Raw genomic sequence first — 21,092 nt, forward strand, 5'->3', positions numbered from 1 at the left:
GGTAGCACAAGGAGAGATGCCTGAGAGTAGATCAGAGTAATTTTAGACTCATCACTGGAGAAGGACTCCCAGATATCACAAAAGACTGGTTAGAGCTGAAGTTAACAGGGCCAAAAGATTTGCTTCTCTAATAAGGATCTTGTCAAAAACTAAAACACATTGCAAAATGCCTACACAACTTTGCCTACTGACTGTGGTATGGTTGTGACGTTCAAAGGAAACAAATCCAACAAAAAACAGAGGGGGTATTTTATTTGTTTCTTCTGATGAAGATTTAAGTACCTCCAGCTAATAAAAAAATTTATGAAGGTGAAGAGAATCTGCAAACCCTGTAACACCCTTTCCCAGTTAGGGAAATGGGAAGATGTTTTCCCCAGTTACCATTTAGGAGAGAGTATTTGCACATGGGAGACCAAATGAGGAGGAAGGGGAGCGCAAAGGAGGTTAAGCCTATGTATGCCTGTTGTGTGAAAGCCTGGAGGATGGGAAAGCCTCCACTGCCTGCCTCTGGGCTGGGATTTTACCCACTGAGCTCTAACCTTCAGAAACATGGCAGCCCTCATCAACAGGCAGCTACAGCTCAGTAGTTCTTTTCAGGGTGGCAGTTTCCCCAAGGAACTTGTTACCAATGACCATGCATTATTTCACACTGAATCTCTCTCTTTCTACCTCTCTCTCCAAGACATAAGGCTGCCTCTTTTGGATTTAGATACCTCTTATGTTTGGACTATAAAAACATGCTTCAGAACCCAAAGTTGCTCTCACAATCCTATGAACTTCAGTGGGATACGTATGGGTTCATCTTACATTTCCCAAGTAGATATCCACTTGTGTGACGGAAAGAGTGGCAGAAGAGTCTAAGTTTTTGAGTTCCTGCCTATACTATCCCTCAATAATTGTGTGTGAGTAAAGTGAATTTCCCCTGAAATTTCAATTACAGAAGGTATTTTCCACTGCTCACCACTTAACTGCTCTGCAGTGTTTGTACGGTGTCATTCTGCTAAATTATTTACTCTCACAGCAGCTGATTTTTGCATAGTGGATCCACTGTTTGCCCATGAGTCAGTCCTGGGCCCCATCCTGTTTAATATCTTTACTGATGATCTGCATAAGGGGATTGAGTCCATCATCAGTAAATTTGCAGATGACACCAAGGTGGAGGCAGGTGTTGATCTGTTAAGAGGGTAAGAGAGCTCTGCAGAGGGATCCTGACAGGCTGGACAGATGGACAGAGTCCAACGGCATGAGATTGAACACAGCTAAGTGCCGGGTTCTACACATTGGCCACAACAACCCCATGCAGTGCTACAGGCTGAGGTCAGAGTGGCTGGAGAGCAGCCAGGCAGAAAGGGACCTGGGGGGTACTTGGCTGACAGTAGGCTGAACATGAGCCAGCAGTGTGCCCAGGTGGCCAAGAAGGTCAATGGCATCCTGGCCTGGATCAGGAATAGTGTGGCCAACAGGAGTACGGAGGTCATTCTGCCCCTGTACTCAGTGCTGGTTAGGCCATACATTGACTGGACACACCTTGTGTCCAGTTCTGGGCCCCTCACTTCAAGAAAGATGTTGACTTGCTGGAATGCGTCCAGAGAAGGGCAACAAAGCTGGGGAGAGGTTTGGAGCACAAGCTCTATGAGAGAGGCTGAGGGAGCTGGGGTTGCTTAGCCTGGAGAAGAGGAGGCTCAGGGGAGACCTTATTGATGTCTACAGCTACCCGAAAGGGCGGTTGTAGCCAGGTGGGGGTTGGTCTCTTCTCCCAGGCAACCAGCACCAGAACAAGAGGACACAGTCTCAAGCTGTATCGGGGGAGGTTTAGGCTGGATATTAGGAAGAACTTCATCCCAGAAAGAGTGATTGGCCATTGGAATGTGCTGCCCAGGGAGGTGGTGGAGTCACCATCACTGGAGGTGCTTAAAAAGAGACTAGATGAGGCACTTAGTGCCATGGTTTAGTTGATTAGATGGTATTGGGTGATAGGTTGGACTTGATGATCTCAAAGGTCTTTTTCAACCTGGTTAATTCTGTATTCTGCAATGCTGTCTCAATTTACACTGAGAGTGTGTTACAGAGGGGGAACAAACGATCCAGAAATACTTTAGGCATATTGCATGCCCACGAAGTGAGTGGGGCGACGCTACAAACAGAGAAGAGAATTGCAAATGGTTAAAACAACCTGAAGACACTACCTTAGTAGTCTAAACCATTTATGAAAATCACTATTAGCCACCCATTAACCTTTTATAAACTATTCATAAGCACATTCTAACTAATGAACTGTAATTACACTAAGCTTAGGGAATATTCAGGGTTGGGAAGCATTACATGAACAAGTTCTTTACCATGAGGGTGGTGGAACACTGCAACAGGCTGTGCAGGGAGGTGGCTGAGGGCCCATCCCTGGAGATACTCAAGGTGAGGCTGGACAGGGCTCTGGCCAGTCCCATCTAGTTGAGGATGTCCTTGCTTACTGCAGGGGTGGGGCTTGGACTAGATGACCTTTGTAGGTCCCTTCTGACCTGAGCCATTCTACGATTCTATATCCTGCAAAGGTCTATACCATAACACAGGAAAAGGCAGCAACTACTTTAAAAGGAAGGCTCAGGAAGAGCATGAATGGAGGGGTGAGGGGGTCTGCTCTGGCCTCAGCATTTGGGCAAAGCCCACACAGGCTTGTACTAGGGCCCTGACGGGCTGCCACCCAGGCGCCAGCAACAAATGGCATGTCTGCAGGCAAGTGTGGCCAACTATGGGCACACCAGTGCCATCTCCCAACCACACTGGGTACCTGGGGCAAGGGCTGTCCCACGGCTGAGCTCAGGCACTCCAGCTGATACGGTGGGCATGAGAAGACATGAGTCAAAACATGTATCAGAGCACGGTCTGCCCAGAGGGTGTTCCCATGTATGGGAAACCGAGAGGGAAGTTTCTGGGCTGAAACAAAGGATAAACATCTTAAATCTATTCATCACACTGCCTGTGTGCCTGAGCCATGTGTGCACGTATTGGCTCATGCCAGAGACAAAAAGCAAGGCTGTGTACGTATATGCACACCCCTCACCTTCGCCTAAGACAGGCCCCTCGTATTTTTTCTCCAGACAAGTATTCCATGAATTGCAATAAACACCCTAAAAATTCTAAGCAGCTCATTATACACTACTGTCTCCTTTTATGGCTCCAAGCCAGAATATAATGATGAGTCTTAACTTGTTAAGGACAACTAATTTTTTGTTCCTGGCTGTCTCAGGGGCTTCTCTCTTACTCACTCTCACTTTACTTCACTGTTGACATGTTTCTGTTAACTGGATGTCATCTGCCTGCCTTGATTTTATGCACAAGCAGTGGGATGCATTTTTCTGTGCAACAATTCTGCTTTGAGTTGCATTAGATTTGTCATTATTCTCTCATTTCCCCCTTGCACTTGTAACATTTCATCTATTCCTGCCTTATTTTTTGAGCCACGGTGCACCCACATTATGGTTTATACATGATCTTGCTCCCTTTGAAGCCGGCAGATTTCAGAGCCAGCCCTCGTCAGGAGAAGTGCCTGCTACCAATTTAGCAGGCTGAGGGCCCCGAGCTCCAACAACTCAATCTAAAGGGGGTCACAGGGTGGCACAAGCGAGTGTCAGCAAGTGCTGTTTAATTGCCAATCTAGGCTTCTCCATGGTGTTTAAAGTATAATGACCCATCACTTAATTCTGAGAAGTCCTGGCCCTGCTGCTGAATGGAATGAATATCAAAGGCTGTGCTAGAACAGGGCAAGGAGCCTACATTTCCTATAACTGCCATAAGTATAATAGACCTCTACTTCTGTCGTCCCATTACCACAATAATGTATTTAATTTGCTGTGTACTCTTTTTAACTAGATACCTTTCATAAAGCCTATCTTGGGAATATACCCTCCCCCCTCCTCACATCTCCCCCCTCCCTCAAATGACTAGCCTCTCTAATAATAATTAAACTAAATCAAGCCCTACTTTGCCTCACACCGTGCCTGCAAGTCTTTCTTAGATATTAAAAAAGATTAAACAGGGGGAGGGAATCACTGTTTAAATTTGCAACTCTCTCCCCAATCTAGGATTTTTTCTCCCCTGTGCTGGGTCTATTAATTATTTTTTTTTTAAGTTGATTTTCCAGTCCTCCCTCTATTTGCTGGAGCTACATGGGTGAATTTCAATTTTTCCCTTTCACTCTATTTATCTAAAGCACACAACACACTATTTCCCTACCCATTCACTCAGGAGCTCTTGATACACGTTTCCATTTCCCAGTGAGGTGTGGTGCCCATCCCCCTGCCTGCCCCATTCTTTTCCTCCTTAAATCCTCTGTACACCAACCTTCACATATTAAACGGCAGTGATGGAGAGGAAGGGACAGAGCAGGGAAGAGACATGGAACCTTGCTATGTAATGCATGCTAATTTAATTATGTGCCATCATCAAAATGGATTAGCTGTTTCAGCCCATCAGGAAAGTCTAAACCTCCACCGATTTAATTAAGCAGACTGAAAATCAGATGAACAGAAAATAAAACTATCATTAGGAGCAATTAGTGATTACTTAAACATAGTGCTGCCAACCAGTTTGTAAATAAAACTAGCAGCCCCAGGAAAATTAGATGGAATTAATTGGAGGTAGGGAGGGGAAGAAATATATACTTCTAAAGCTTTAGAGGGTCAGGCAGGCCCTTTTATGTTGACTATCAGGTTTGGAGCTTTGGTAGGGGAAAACAGCATAATAACCGTCCTCCCAACTCTGCTTGAAGAGCAGCCCTCCTCCCTCCTGAGACTCTCCTCTTGCACACAGAGTGCTGCTTGGGGTGACAGCCACCAAGAAAGCAGAAGGTATCACAGCTTCTCCTTGTATGCTTTTTCAAGATCACATTCTCCAAGCATTTTCATTTTGTTTGACTTTTAAAGATAACTTCCTGCTCCTCCACCTCTCCCTCAAAACCGAATTCTTAAAGCCCCATGATGGGACTCGAAGGTAACCCTCATCTCTCCTCCTCCACCCCACTGAAAACCTAAGGCTGAATTCTTTAGCTGAAGTGCTCTCAGAAATATGCTTCCTAGATGCAATGCCCTCTTCAAGAGAGGGCAGCAGAAGGAGCTACGTTTGCTCTTGATTCAGGACCTCAGCATTTGAACTCACCTTGACATGGAAGCATTGACGGTCAGAGCTGTTGGGTAAGGGTGGCGGAAACCCCCTGTTGTGATTGGGTACACTGGCTGACCTTGCCTGGCAAAAGAGAAGGGAAAGATAGAATGAGAGAAAGAAAAATGTTGGTGTTTAAAAAAAAAAAAAAAAAAAAAGGAAGAAGAAGAACCAAAAAACCAAAACCAAAACAAAACACAAAACAAACCAACAACAACCACCAAAAAAAGAAACCAACCACAACAAAAAACTTCTCTCTGCACAGTAAGCTTTATTCTCATTTGATCAGAACAAAAATCTTGGGGATTGTACAGCAAGGATCAAAGGAAAGAAACACAGAACAATTTGAATGCCATAAATCTGATAGGAATGGCTAATTAAATTTTATAACCTCTGCTTATGTCAATAGAGACCCTCTCCCCAAGCTGAAACTAGGTGTTTTGTTGTAATAATTAAAGGCGAAGTCTCGCTTGCTTTAATGGAGCCATCACACTAATTGAGGGCTACACATCCAAAGGAAAACAATAATGAATGTAAATTTATACCAAAATAAAGTACAGTGAATCAAAGGACTTCAGTTGCGCTTTGGGCCTCTTTCGGTATTTAGATCTCGGTGAGAAAACATTAAATTAACAGAGCTTAATTTGTAGCCTTTTGTCAGATTAACAAGTGTTGACAAGAGTTACCGGGGGAGAGTCCCCAAGAAGTATTGTGGGTAACCAATAGACAATCACACCTCATTACAATAATTAAAAAATACAGCAACATGCAAAACAGCATCCTCATGAAAGACACACAACTTTCTCTGATTGAGGGTTGTCTGTGCTGGCTAGGCCTTTTCATCTGTCCTTCAAACCTATCAACTGACTGGGCAGGATGCTTTTTGGGTGGGTACTGTGCTAGAGACATGCAGGCCAATTGAGGATAGATGGGTTGGGAAGCTGATGGTGGAAGCATGAGTGGCAATGAGGGCAAATAAAAACCTTGGGTTACTTCTATAAAGTTGGCCAGCCTTCCAGAGCAAAGGCAAATGTGACCACCCCTCAAGAAAAAACACTTGGAGAAGCTCTAAGAGTTGTGGGTAGATAAGGATACCATGGGAGGTGGCTTGTTATAAACCAGCACTGGTGACAAAGACTTCCTGTGACAGGGGTGGCCATTAGCACCTGGCTGATGAATCCGGCCACGTGTGGCAATGTGGTTTGGTGGCCGTAACACGAGGTTCAACGAGGACAAACCTAAGTCTGCACACATAAAGCTCTGAGACACAGCTTAGCAATGAGGCACATGCCAATGACAGTAAGGGATTTCTTCCCTGCACTCTTATGTCTTCAATGTTACTGACTTTTGGCATTAGTTGAGTCTATTGGTTTTAAATGCTGAGGCTGTTACTGTGCAAACTTGAGCTAAGCAGTCGAAAGAGAGGACCACAGAAGACTGTACTGGAGCTATGCCCCTGCAAACACAAAAGGAGAAGAAAAGGAGCTGACACCCATTCTGCCAGCATTCAAGGTGACCAATGTAAAAAAGTACATCACCATAAATGAGGAAGAATTTGAGATTTCAGGGATCAGTGCTCTGGGTCTTCTGCTTACATTACGTTCTTCTGGAAAAACATCCTTCTGCAGAGAGCTGAAGGACATGCTCCACCCTCAGGGTGGGAGAGCCTCTACCTAAACAACTTGCATGACCACCCTGACAGGAAAGGCAACATGCAAAGTGGCCAGATGCAGGCCGCTGTGGCTGAGGTCTGAGATCTGAGACTCAGCAATCCTGCATCCACACTTCTGTACTCAAGAAGGACCTCCAATGCCTCTACTTGTCCAAGACTTTGGTGTATGGGGACTCCAGCTCTCCTATGGAGTGTGAAATCCACTTCCTTATGGAAGAATGAACTTGTGAAGAGGTATTTTAGCACGGCTGGTCAAACAACCTTGAGCAGGAACAAACTATTTCTAGCTTTAGATAATTCATTTCTGAAGAAATATTATCTCCTCAAAATCAGTGAGGCCTGCTATGTGAGAAAAACAGGGGAAGAGTCCTGGATTTATAATGCAGACAACAGCTGTAACCAGCAATATAAATGTATTTTATACATACTTAAATAAAATGTGCTGTAAAAAAGGCCTAGGCAGCCTAGCAGTAAGGCCTTTGTTACTGGATGGAATCTCATACCCTGCTGGTGGGATACAAGGAGCTGAAAAGAAAACAAAACCCCAAACTAACTTTCCATGGCTTTTTTCCTTAGCTAGTTTTAAACTAAACTAATTCTTTTTCTTGTTTGCAAGAAAATTTCATTCCTCAGATGCCAACTGCCCAGCCATGTCTCCACCAGGAATGCCGCTCACTGGCCAATGTAAAGCTCTACTGTTTCACAAGAAAAACAGGGAGGGCAAGTAAAATTTCAAATCGCATATTTACAGTGAAAAGAAGAGTCCACGAGAACCACTCTGAGCTTCTAAACACCAAAATCTGAGAAAAACCGAAGTGGGGCAGCGCCAGGGCACTAACAAGAAAAGGACTTTTCTGCAGCTGGATTAAAAAATTCCTGCCTTCATGAGCCATCAAGTTGGTTGAGATGATATGCAAAGCTGTGTCCAACTGCTCATGTTTGCTGAAGACCACATGACCTGGAGTAAGTTTTAATTAATCTTCATGAGGTAGGTAAATTCCTACCACTCCACGAAGTGGCAGTTGGTAAACAGGCCTAACTCAGTGCATACGCACACACACATACAGGCACACACACAACCCCCCTCCCCCCCGAGCAATTTTTAACATAAATTTCACATCAAAAAAAGAAAAAGGAAATAAAAAAAATGGAACTCCTTACTGTGGTACTAACCATCCTAGCGGATGGGGGATTTGTCCTACAGTGCCCGGTGATAATGGATAATAAGGAGATATATCTGGAGGATGTGGAGGCCTTGGAATTCCTGTGGAAGAGGAACATAAAGCAGTGTTAGGCCTGAGATGTGGAAATTAATAAAATATAAGGCAAAAGCACTTATGCTTACAAATTGTTATCTATTCGTTTTTATTATTACAATATTTATGGCTTCGCTTTGGGGTTTCCAAAGGCTGTTCTATAAAGTGACCCTCTTGGCATCTTGTTAAATGAGATTCAACCAGAAAAACTGATGTGATTAACTCCCTTAGCCAGCCCCACAACCAGAGATAATTATTTTGTTATTTCAAATGAGAATTTAGGAGTCTCAGCTATAGTCTGGTGTGATGCTGATCATTTAAGACAGCACCAGCAAGACGGTCCCTGTATCAACATCATGGTTACTTTAGTCTCCCCAGTGACCAAAAGAGCAAAAGTCCTACCCATACGCTGACTGAGTACTCAACAGCATGGCATTATTTCAAAGTAACCTCCAAAACAAGTTACAAAGTCATTATAATTGCAAATACTGTTTGCTTTTCAGCAAACCTGGGAAATTCTTCCCCAAAACCTAGGAGAGGAGGGGAGGTCCCCTGGGAATGCTTGATAGAACCAGTGGCAGATGTTGAAGGTGTGCAGAGGAGGACAGAGAGTCCATTCATCCTCCCTGAAACTGGTGCAGTTCCTACTTGGAGAGCACAAACCAGCTCCAGACACAAGCCCTACATCTTAATGCCCTTTACATGAAGAGTAAGTAGGAATTACTCAGAGGAGTAAGGGTTATGAGACTGGGTCTTTCAATGACCAAGCCAGAGCACAATTACACAGCAGAAGCAAAATTAAAACAGGGAGCATTAAAAGGAAGGGGTCCTGTACTCATGGCTAAACACTATTATTTTAAGTCACTCAGGAAGCTTTTAATCTCTAAATTAAATCTCCTTGGGTGACATTTTCATGCAGACATTGCTTTTTCCCCCATTACAAAACCCAAATAGATTAATGTGGCTTTAACCATCCAGTGAGCTATTTGCATACTTGAAAGGATGTTCACAGAAGAAAAGTAAACAGTCTGCAGACGCCGATCATATGTTTTATGATAACCATTTAAAAGCTATTCCCTATACTGCCATTATTTAAATGAGAGGTTGACTATGCCATTCACTTGCAGTACCCAGGGGTGGCAAGATGGCTTCCTTTCAAGCCATGTGAAGTTAGCACTGAGCACAATTGAAAGAGAGACCCAGTTGAAGTGGAGAGAGTGAAAACCAGCTAATGCACCATCTCATTCAAGGGCTGGAGCTTAGATTAATTATCTGTGTTATGTCAGGGCTGACAGAGAGCAATTCCTTTGACATGAATTCTGTTTCTGAGGTACCTTTCAATTAACTAGCTGGGATTTGGATAAACAAAACCAAACCCACTTTCTCTAGGAACTCAGTGCAGCCTGAAGAAAGAAGACTGACATTGTTTAACTTCTTTGCACCTTCAGGTTAAATAGGGACCCTTGAAAACTTAAGAGTAACATGTAAATTCTACTCTGTAACACCAATACATTTAGCCAGGGCTTTATGCAATGCTCTATATTCCAAAGATTGCCCTTCAAGGCTGAACTGAGAGTTGGGGAGACTTACATTGGGGAAACGAGTTGCAAGTGTAGAGCTGAACTTAAGCAGCTCGAGTGGATGCAAATTCAACACAATAGGAGAAAAGTGGCTGAACTCCTGACGGAGAAACAATGGGACTTGGGGAACTAAAAGAGACTCATTTTGAAACCAGTCATGACCCACCACCTTTAAAATTGCAGCTGTAATTTTGTAAGTGCAGATCACAGAATGTACATGTTTATTCTCTGGGTCATGCATGCAAAACAAGCACTTGGTAGATCAAACTACTAGGTGGGGTATCATGCTCACAAACACACACCCCTGGCAAACGACCCCACACATGCAACTCTGGTGTCACCCTGCAGAAGCTTCATGAAAATTCACCCAGTAGGTTCCTAACTGGCTTAAAAAAGAAACTATTTTCCCTGGGTTCTTGCATGCTTTTGACATTTTACATGCCCCCTTTGGTGCTCCAGCATGGGAAATCCTTCCTTACACACTCCTTCCTCCCAGTAAGAAAATGGAAAGATCCACCCACCACATCCAAAAAAAAAAATCCCCAGACTATTTCCCACCTACCTGTTTTGGGATCTACATCTGCTGGTAAGTGTGGAGGAGGGTTTCCCGGTGTGAAGTGCTCATTGCTGTACGTGATAAGCGGCGTAAGAGGGTGTACATGATGTGGGTGCTGCACAACTGGCACTTTGTTAGACTGTCAAGAGAAAAAAAAAAAAATCAACAATGTTAGAGGAGTGCCAGGTACTCCCCATTGCAGCACAAGGCATGACACAGAAATCTGAGTAGCCAAGATTTCCAACACCGTCCTCAGACTTTTCCAGATCCATTCTCAGCCTCATCTTTGCAGCTTTCCTACCTTATTGCTTAAAACCTCCTCACACACTTTCCCTGCTCTCCAGTTTCTTTAATCTTTTTGACCTGTTGTGCTCCCATATGGAGCAACAGCAACTCTTTAAAATTTTCCCTTTTTATTTTTATAATCTTGTGCTTCACCTCCAAGATTCAGGCAGACTCCTCAGTGAGGGGCTGACAGAGTCCCCCATTTAATTAGCGCAAGACCCAAATGCTCACTGACCTCCAGGTCTTTTCCTTTCCCCTTCCTGTCCTCACTTTCAGTTCAGCATTTTACTGCTCATTGCAAATACTCCAGATAAAAGGCCTTTGTAGTGCTGGAGTACCCCCTTCATCAGCAAGCATTAAGCTGACAACTGATCACCTGCATATTTTATATACGTGTATATATATATGTATGTATTTTAGAAGAGCTGATTTAATTATCAATTCATCAGAGAGCACTAATAAATGGAAACTGGATAATGATGAATTAGGCTACTAAAATATTCAGCACCAGAAATAATGGCAAAGACACAGATAAAGCCATTGAAATTAACACTCTTGTGGGGGAAGTAATCACATAGGTATCATGAGGTTTTTCCCTGACACATTTCTAGCTCTGGGGGAGGAAAAAAAAAAAGGAAAAAAGGAAAAAAAGAAAACCCAACCCTTTTCTTAACAACAATTAAAAAAAAAAAAAGAAAAGGAGGAGTGAATGAATGAAAGGAGAAGGCAGGCTGAACTGTAACTTACCCTTACAAGATCACAAAGAAAAAATTAAGCTGAAACAAGCGAACTGCTGGACCATTTACTGCGAGTAATCCAATTGCAAAAAACCCTATTCCCCATAGAGGATTTTCACTAAAATCCTACAACAGGGACATTTAACCAGATTAGGTACCAGCAAAGATAAAGAGGCTGGTATTAGATGATGAATGGATTAGAGTCAGGTTTCATTTTAGAATGTGTCTTCATTTCCTTTTATTACTTTAAGTAAGGAACAACTTGCATTAACATCAAGTAAAAGGAATCACATTAAAATAAAGCAGTGATACCACGGCGGCCCCCGATAGCACTGCTGCTGTCCAGGGTCTCCCACTGCTCTCCTGCTTGCCCAAGGAGGACTCCAACTCCACTGCTTGCTCCCCAGCACCCCCAAATACACAGGCCTTCCACCATGCTGCATTAGACAAGTTATTTTCTGATGTCGGTTTGAAGGCACTAAGCTTGGCTTAAAAGCAGTTAAGAAATAATTCAGTTATTCTTTGGGACTGAGTTTCTAGGCTGGGGGAAGGAAGAAAGACTGCGAGCCAGGAGAGAAAGAAACGCCAGTCTTCTCCCAAGCAAACAAAGCATGATGGAGGCATTGCACCTTGGTCAAGATACAGCAGAGCTTCACCTTTGGCTCTTCCAGCCTTCCCATCCTAGCATACTCCTCCAGCCCTTGCCATACCTACATATGGTACTTGACTCAACCCCTTTCATAACATGCAAAAAAGAAAGTGTGCATCCAAGAGAAGCAAGTCAAAGAGCAGTGCTTACACTTCCCACTTTTCCCACGCTTATCTCTTTTTGTAGCCCTTAACACAGAATGATTCCATTCCAACTACACGCACATGGCACAGAAGAATCCCATATCAAGCAGACACTATGCAGGACAGGGGGTGGTCTCAACAGCCAATGATATAAATTGCAGCGTGTTGTGTTGTCTGGGCTGTAGGTCAGGTCCTCTGCCAGGTGTACAACCAAGGACAACTTCTGGCTGCACATACCCATAATGATGGAGATTTAGCCCCTTAATTCAGAAAGCCAAACAAGATGCTCTAACTCAACATCCATTCTCTTCCAAGTGGACCAACCTAAGCAGTCTGAAAGTAACTGAAATATTTGGCAAGGGCTTCACTCAACAAATTATATTACACACCATGCAAACTAGCAGGCACGTGACATTAGATGCCAAACGACCTCACTTGATCTGGTTCACAAAACCAAATCATTCCCAGTAAGAGGGATTTTTGCTGCCCAATAGCTGTGTGAACTCTTGCTGTTACATGACCCACAGTGTGGCTGCAGTAGCTCTATGTTCTCCCAACTCTAGCTTCACATCTTAGCAGAAACTCCATAACCAGATCCTGACAGACATTTAGGGCTGTCTTTCACACAAAGCTTATTTTCATAGAGACTGAAACTGGTTAGTTAAATAAAAAAGTGCTAGAATAACATTAGAGGGTCAGCCTTAAGCTGACAAACAAGAAACAACATGAGAGGAAAGCTGGACTTACATGCCTGTATCACCAAAGCCAGATATACCATAGGGGGTTACACGTGAACTGTAAGAACTACCTCCCACTGCTTTTGATATACCGAAAACCCCTGCAGTATCTCCATGAAATGGCACAACTGCTGAATTATTATGCATTTTACTTAACACCTTTCAGAGAAAAATAAAAAGGAAAAGAACAAAAAAATCCAAATCAACAATCAAGAGTTTGAACCTAAATCTGCAAACTTTTTCCCAGGTAAGTCATTTTTATTTGGGTTACTGCCCTGCAGTCAAGCAGACAATTCACATCAAGCTACTGGATGGAAAGGTACGATGATTTTTGCTACTCTGGTGATGCTGGGGCAGAGGTGTAATGACAATGTACCAGGGGAAAAAAGGAAACTGTCATCTACATGCTCAAAAATACGCTCTCCAGGACAGAGGAATATGATCCACCGCCCCTGCGAATCAATCTGCATCTCTATTGCCACCCCAGGCTAGGTTTGTATTCTGCTTGGCACTGTTTATTACACACTGGGAAAGGGACTGTAACTCTGCTCAGTATGGCACACACAATCTGCAAGCCATGCTAACCATGCATAATAGGCTAAATAAGCTGAACTTTAAAAGCAGTATTCCTAAAGTTAAGTAAGCTTCCTTGGAAAAGAGAAAAAAGAGAGGACTAGCTTGGAAAGAGCAGGATTAATCCCGCACACGCATCCTTCTTTGAAGTCAAAGGGAGCTCTGCCTGAGTAACAAGTGTGGTCCTAACCCCATCCACTGGCAATGAAAGGTAAACCACGGAAGCCATCAATAGAGGATACCTATTAGATGACCTTAGCCATAGCCCTGTAAAAGGTCCTTTGCCAATACACATTTGGCAGTGCTTTATCAAGGGTAGTTTTAAGCTAAAAGCCACTGCAAGATGCAGGAATTTCTCTGGCAAGTTGAAGAGCTCCATTTATGGTGATGTCAGGCACAGAAAGGGGAGCTGCACTGGTATGCACAGATTAGCATCAGGGCATGTGGTAACAGGACTGGAACAAGTGGAGATTTCTGGAGAGAAATCCCAGCAGCTACAGAGTACCAAGTAATCTGCTGATAAATCACTGCTCTCTACTGAAAGCTGGGTCTCATATGCTGGGCAAAAGGGCATGGTAAAGAACTGGGGTGGGGGATGGAGGGGTGGGGAACAACAGACAAACAACAGAAGTTTGCTTTTCTTGATAACCCCTGCCTGGAGCAAACCTCAGGAAATTGTCCCCACAGGGACTCAACTACTAAATCTTTCTATATGAATGTAAAATGCTTCTGGGAGTGTTTAAATAGATGACTTTAAAACAATAATGGAGCTCTGGAATGTAAAAAAAAAAAAAAAAAGAACAACAAAACAAACCAAAACAACAACAACAAAACCCCCAAAGCACAACAAAACCACAACAAATTTTGGACTGATATATGTTTGAGAGGAATACTGAGATACATTCAGCCCAAGTTCTGATAGGTGCCTTCAGGGAAGGGGAAAAAAAAAAAGAAATCTTCAGATTTAAACTGCAGGGGATTGTGTGTATAAATTGCTGTGTATTAGTCTTTGTTGTGTGGTAAGGACATTTCATTAACAGGATGAAAGATGCTTCTATGTGCATACAGCCCAATTTAATACACCCCACTGATGAATACTCCCCATTTATTGAAGAAGTTAATACATGCTGTATAAATCAATAGTTCCTAAGTCTCTGAAAGCGACACAAGACTTGCATGAGATGAAACATTGTATTGTCGAGCACACAAAGAGGAACTAACCTTTAAATAGGAAGAGTTTGTTACTGCAATTTCTGTTTGCAAATTCGTAGCTTATTTGGCTTTGGTACTGAAAACATGGTAAATACCAAGTCAGAGGAAAACATGTCAGAGAGGCCAAACAATTTATCCGTGCTGGTGTTAGTAAAAGCAGGGCTGCAAAAAGGGGGAAAAAAAGCCACCCAGGTTGAAAACAAGCCGTCGTGCCATTGCAGCACTGCATCGGCCAAAGGCTGCAGCCTCAGACAAACAGCCGGAGGGAGACTCTGCTCCAACACGCCCCCGGCGGAGCAACCACGGGCTGGGCAAGAAGGATGCTCCTGCCCCAGCATAGCCTGGAACTCTGGCTGCCAGTCAGCTACCAGGCAGGGATCCCCCCTTCTCGACCCGGGGCAGTCTTATAAGTGTGCTTAAATGCCTCGTGTCCTGCTCACAAAGCAGGGATGGGCTGCCACCCACCGGGAACTGGGGATGTGGCTTGGGAGGGACTGATCGGGCACTTGCACTCTGGACCCCCAGAACTCCCTCCCCTTCCTCCACTAGTAGTAAGAGAGAAGGAATGAGAATTCGCCATTCACGTTAAAACCTATTAATCAACAGAGACTGAAAACAAATGGAGCTAGAGCTCCGCCTGCCTCTTTTGCCATGTCCTCCTCCTCCCTGTTTCCTCATTGCTTTCCCTTTATGATGAAGAAAGATGGCCCCTGAAAGTGCCTTTATGAGCCTAATACAATAAAACAAAAGCAGGACAGAAGGGGGTTTGTCAGCCTTTTCCCCTCCTCCAGGGTGGATGCAGAAGGTCGACAGTGGTCGTGAATTAGCAGGCCCTCCTGGAGCTGCTCCCTGGGCTTAGAAAGGGTACCATCAATACCAGCTCACATCAGAAAAACAGGTTCATAACTTGTCTCCCTGTATTTTCCAGATGGTGCTATTGCAGTTACACTGACTACAGTCAGTGAACTGTTAACAGATGTTCCTGAGCTCTGCAGCTCCAAGGATGCTTGTAAGAGGAGTATTTCTTTTCCCCTAAAGGTTGGTCTCTCCTTGGTTCTGCATAGGAATGACAGATTCCCCGCAACTAGAAAACTAAGTTGCAAGAAAAGGCTGCAAATACTGGAATACTCTTTGTGTTTCTAGCCAGGGTCACCAACTCCCAAAGAAGATCACCCATCATTAAGCAATATCCTGACCCTGGGAATTGTCCACATCAGCAGCCACTCACGGTGGCACCCCAAAATTCTGCAAGGAAACTGCAAGCTATTCTGGTTTAAACAAGAGCAGCAGACCAAATGCCCCATCCCCTTCCCAAGCACAAAAATCCAATGCCAGTGATGAAGCATTTCCTGAAAGAAAAATGCTAACATTTAAGGATGCTTTCACACCTGACTAAGCGTTTTCTCCTGAAAACCACTTCCTCTGGCTTCATTATGGCTGATACAGTGGCCTGAGCCCTTTCACAGTTTAAGGTAGCTGCTTTCTGCCTAAGGTCCTGCCCTAAACTAACTGCCCATTGTAACCAGAGACAAGGCCTCCATTGATAATCACCACTCGCCCTGCTTAAAAAAAAAAGGGTCTCATTTTCTTCTTTCACACAAATGATGACAGGAGCACTGACAACCATGTGTTTGGACAATACCTCTGCTAGACAGAGCTTGACAAAAAAAAACCAAAACCAAAAAAGCCCCCCACCACAATTCCCCCACTGCCCTTCCCTTCATAAATAAATAAAGTGAGGGGACACACACACTTCTACATCCTTTTGCTTCTTCCCCCTCCCTCCCTGACCACTTTGCAGGCCAGCCAGCACCTACCTGCTCCTGCAAGAACTGCCAGCTTTCAAAAAAATCCCCATGCTCTGTTAGGAGTCTCTCAAGACAAAACAAGAAAACCAGCTTCCTGCCTTTAAGTGTCCAGCAATTTATCCAAGAAAAGAATAGTTTTGTTGGTTGGTTTTTTTTTTTTTCCTTCCCTTCCCTTTTAATATGATGAAGTGCCCCCTGCATACTGGAGCACTAAGCTCCCGTGCTTGACATTTTCGGCATCCTGCCTGCGAGGGAGCAAAGGTACTGAGGGGAGGGGGTGGGGAAGTGAGGATTTAAGATGTTCAGGAAATTTCCACTTAATTTCGCCAAAAGGCAATTATGTGAAATGATCTGGTGACAATTAGCATACGCCAAATCCTCTAGTGTAAAAGGGAAAGAACTAGGGTTTAGCTATCTAATTACTGCCTGTTAGTTCTTATGCAGGAGAATTAGAAACACTGCTAGTAAAACATTATTATTAAGCGCGCTCACATTTTGCTTTTGAAGCCGCTGTGGACTGTAATCTTACTGCTATGGTATTTGGGGAGGAGTCTGGGTTATTAAAGTGAAAAGCAAACAAACAAAAACCGTGGGGTTTTAAATACAAGTGCTGCATCCTTAGACCGTGTGGTCTTACTCTAATGCCAGATCAGACCCAGTCAAGCACCTGCATAGACACAGCTATATATTTTGAGAGTCTTCCGAATCACTTAGAATTACCCTGATGCCAGTTAGATTTTACCTCACTCATTCTCTTAATGCCTTATTGACGAAGAGAAAGCATTCCAGTGCATCTGGCTCTGTCTCATCTTAGCATACAAATCTGGACACCAGTTACCCTAGCCTATAGCCCAGAAAATGTGGCCTACCTGTATGCAGCCAAGCTTTACACTGCATCTCAAAATCAGAGATGATATGATCAACAGGTGGATTTTCCCATAGGAGGAGGACAAGGTAGTGCTCACCCTTCAAGTTTCAGGCAGTTAGGTGCCCAGATCTATTCCTTTCATTACAAAAGGAGGGGCAGTTTCTACCCATAGCCGACAAATATTCGACACTTTATTTGCCTACTTCAGTTAATTACTAGACAAATATTATCTCTGTGGAGCAGTCAAGCCTTCATTCATGTCTAACAACACAAAAAGCAGAAAGACTGGGAATACATTAGACAGAAAAAACCCCAAACAACCGGAAAACCACTGCTGCTCTTAAGCAGCACCAGTACAAGGTGTGCTGGATACACAACTGCTAAGCAAAGAGATGGGTGAAACCTAAACAGATCTTCAGGAAACAGTGCTGAACATAAAACTGGGTGGAGAAGGCAGAGATACAAAGTAATAACGCAAGTACAAAAATTCACTTACAGAGGGGAAGTAGGGAGAAGTGAATGCAAGTACAAGGGTGCTTATAATTACCCTGATAGACCTCATTTGTTCAATGCTTTATACGAATGCCTAGTAATGCAATTTTACTTACTGCCTACCATTCTCTAAAGTGTCACATTATAAACAGCTTCAATTCTTGCATATAAATCACTTGTTTCTACACTAGACGGGCATATCCTGCAGGAGAAAAAGCTCTACTGGTTTTTGTTAGTTTATCTGTGACTTCTGTCTACAATAAGAACTTAAATGTAAGGCTACTTAAAAAATGGGGGAGGGAAAAAAGGAAATAACAAAAACAATAGGATGCATGACTACATCAACTTGTATGAGGCAGTATCAGTAATAAAATCATTATTAATAAAAGTAACATGCACATACATGCCTTAAGATATGATGCCAAGTTTTCAGCAGAGCTTTTTAAAATGCAGGATTCACAGATTACAGCAGCCTGTGCCCAACACCGACACACAACATATGCAGCAAATGTTTAACACACAGCTTAACAAATATCAAAGCTCTCAAAAACGTTTCCATTTTCTAATGTGCTAAAAACGTTACGCACTGCCACAAAGCAATTGAGCAATCAAACGACGTCCATCTAGATCAATTTATTTCTTGAGTAAATTCAACACAGCTCCCATAAAATTGTGATGCAAACAGAACTGAAATGCCTTGCAAATCTTTTGAAAGCACAGAAAGTAGCACATTTTCACAGTGCTCTCAGGCCTTTTGCCCCAAGTCCCAATAAAAAGAATTCCTCTAAAGGTAAAGCATGAGATCTCATCACCAGCCATGTAACACCTGCACATGCAACAACATGCAGTGAAAGAAAAAAAACCACCTAAACAACTGTCCTTTCAGACTAATTCCATTTAGATTAATTCTACAGAATTTCATCCCTTGTTTTACACACTAAAAGGCAAATAAATCAGCTAAGCTACCAGGCAAAGGTACCACAGAGTACTGAAGTGACAGAAATCGTCCTCCTGGACCGAGCGACTCTGTAAGCAAGCTTGGCAGAGTTAGAAAAGAAAACAGTCAAAACCTCAAGACTCCCACAAAACCTCCTGTGAAAAAGCCAGGTTTTCTAAAATTCTTAAAATCTATTTCTATTTTCTGTGTATAACTATGGGCAATATACAGAATTGGATGAGGGGTAAGTTTACTCTCTGTTATAGGTATTAATAGGAGGGAAAAAAGTCTCATGGACTCCTGATAACGAACACAGAACCACTGTGCCAAAACACGTTATCCCATATTTATCAACACTCAGTATTCTTTTTCATACTCCTCTACCATTGGGTGAAACGATTTTTATGCAGTGTCCCTAAAATTTTGATCTTTCACACCTTATCTGAGCTTTCTGAAGAGTCCAGAAAATTTAACTATCAACCAAACACAGGCTCAAAAGCACCCAATTAAAACCTACTACATCCTAGTTTCAATAATTGCATAACAAGAAAAAATAAAACACAACAAACCAAACAAAAAACCACAGAACCAACCAACCAACCAACACCTGGTTTTGTGTATGACATGACTTTGAGTATTCCATCTCCAAGCCCCCGTAACTGTTAACGTATGTGCTCTGCTACAAACCAACTTTTTCTCCTTTAAAATAAAACCAAACCAAACATTTTTTACCTTCATGGTTTCAGAGTTAAGGAAATATCGTACTGAACTGAAGAAAGCTTTGAAGTGGCCCCCTCTGCCCCAAAGGAGAAAAAGAAAAGAAAAGCTAGTGATGTCATGGTCACTGTGTGAATGTGTGACTGCAGATGTAACACACAGCTAATACACGCGCGCACACTTCTCCCTCGCTGCTAACCATTGTTCAGCACCCAGAAATCAGCTCCTGAAACCTGCTGTACACCAGGCTCTGAAACACCGCCCCCCCAACACACCCCGATCCCACCCTGGATAGATGAGGAAAAAAAATTTTCTTCCCCCTCGACCCCCCACCTTTCCGTAAACCAAATCCCAAAATCGGGCAGAGGGAAGGGCAAAGAGGAGGAGTGCAACAACTCTGCCCTGCTGCACCATTGTGTCGTGACAAAACACGGCTCTGCCGCTCGCTCCTCACCACTGCTGTAAAATTAAATTGTCATCGAAAAGTCGTGCATCCCCTACTAAAAAAGACAATTACCAGAAAATAAATAAATAAAGACAACATCTCTAACAAAGGTCACAGCTGGAGATGCTTCCTTGATTCAAACCCTTCCCCCCACCCTTTCCCCCCCTCCCCTTCCACACAGGAGGAAAGAAAAGGAGAGGGAGAGAGGGGGGGAGAGAGAGAAGTCACATCGGAAGTTCAATGGTCAAGACGGAAAGCGCGCACACAGAAAGTGCTACTCACCCAGCAATTCAAATTGAGATGCCAGCAGCCGAACTGCTGGAAGAGAGAGAACCCAGAGGCAAGCGCTCCTCCTTTACCACTCAAATCTTCCATTCCCACTAAAATTGCATCCCTCGGGTACATAGCAGCTTTGTCTTTCCTTCTCTTAACCTCAAAAACTTTTTTCTTTACTGTCTAGATGCCAATTGTGCTGGCTTTGTATTATTTTCCTTACAGCTTTTCTCTCCTTTTCTTTCCCTGCTCCCCCCCCTTCACTTAAAGTACTGGAAAAGCTGTCTTAAAAGATCAAGATGTCTCCAGTTTTTTGGCCTGGTGTTTTCTGAATGCTCAAAATCCACTGTCATGTTGGCTGTGAGAAGTGTCTTATTTCTAAATTGTCGGCTGCTGTTATCAAAATTTAGAGAAGCCTCCTGTCTTTTCCTATACAGCACTTTACCATCATCCTTTCAGGGAGTGGGGAAAGGACTTTCCTGCCCCCCCTTACGCAGGTATGCCTGCTCAGAAGAGCTAAAAAGCAGTTACCTTGGAAATCAATGACAATGCTACTACAACCCAGGTTGCACAGGTATTACTAAGTGTATTGAGAAAACGCCGGCCGGCCGTAAGGGAGCATGATCAGTTAAGTGTAACAAGTAGTCACTTTATCTGCAAGATTGTCAAATCCCTCAAAACAAATTTCTTAGGGGGAGAACTGTAAGGGAAGTATATTTTCTTGTCGTTGTAACACTGAGATGACATTTGGCAGACCTTTACCATTAGCTCTGGTCTCTCCCTCCTCCTCCTCCTTCAGTATTTAATATTTCTGTAAACCACTGACCCCACTGTAAAAGCAATGCAAGAAGAGCTTCAAGATCACTAACCTTATGGTGCCCTGGCTATTATATTTTCCCAAGCTGCTCTTAAGTGAGAATAAACAGGGGTACCCAGAGAGCATCACTAAACGGAGCAGGGTGAAGCGTTCTCCCTGCACCTCGCTCTTGCAAGCTATA

General features: G+C 43.4%; 1 protein-coding gene across 15 annotated transcripts in view; it reads right to left on the minus strand.

Moving 5' to 3' along the window:
* Nucleotides 1–21,092, minus strand: part of TCF7L2 (transcription factor 7 like 2) — a 183,150-nt gene that overhangs the window by 18,381 nt on the left and 143,677 nt on the right. For 11 of the 15 annotated variants that reach the window (XM_054163559.1, XM_054163567.1, XM_054163558.1 and 8 more), the window contains 3 exons: nucleotides 10,225–10,357; nucleotides 7,988–8,090; nucleotides 5,152–5,238 (listed from right to left, as the gene is read on the minus strand). In XM_054163559.1, the coding sequence (XP_054019534.1) occupies nucleotides 5,152–5,238; nucleotides 7,988–8,090; nucleotides 10,225–10,357 (323 nt within the window). The remainder of the gene's footprint in view (nucleotides 1–5,151; nucleotides 5,239–7,987; nucleotides 8,091–10,224; nucleotides 10,358–21,092) is intronic. The other 4 variants (XM_054163557.1, XM_054163555.1, XM_054163563.1 and 1 more) reach the window with 1 other exon arrangement.

This window comes from Dryobates pubescens, chromosome 8, assembly GCF_014839835.1.
Source record: "Dryobates pubescens isolate bDryPub1 chromosome 8, bDryPub1.pri, whole genome shotgun sequence".
Lineage (NCBI taxonomy): Eukaryota > Metazoa > Chordata > Aves > Piciformes > Picidae > Dryobates > Dryobates pubescens.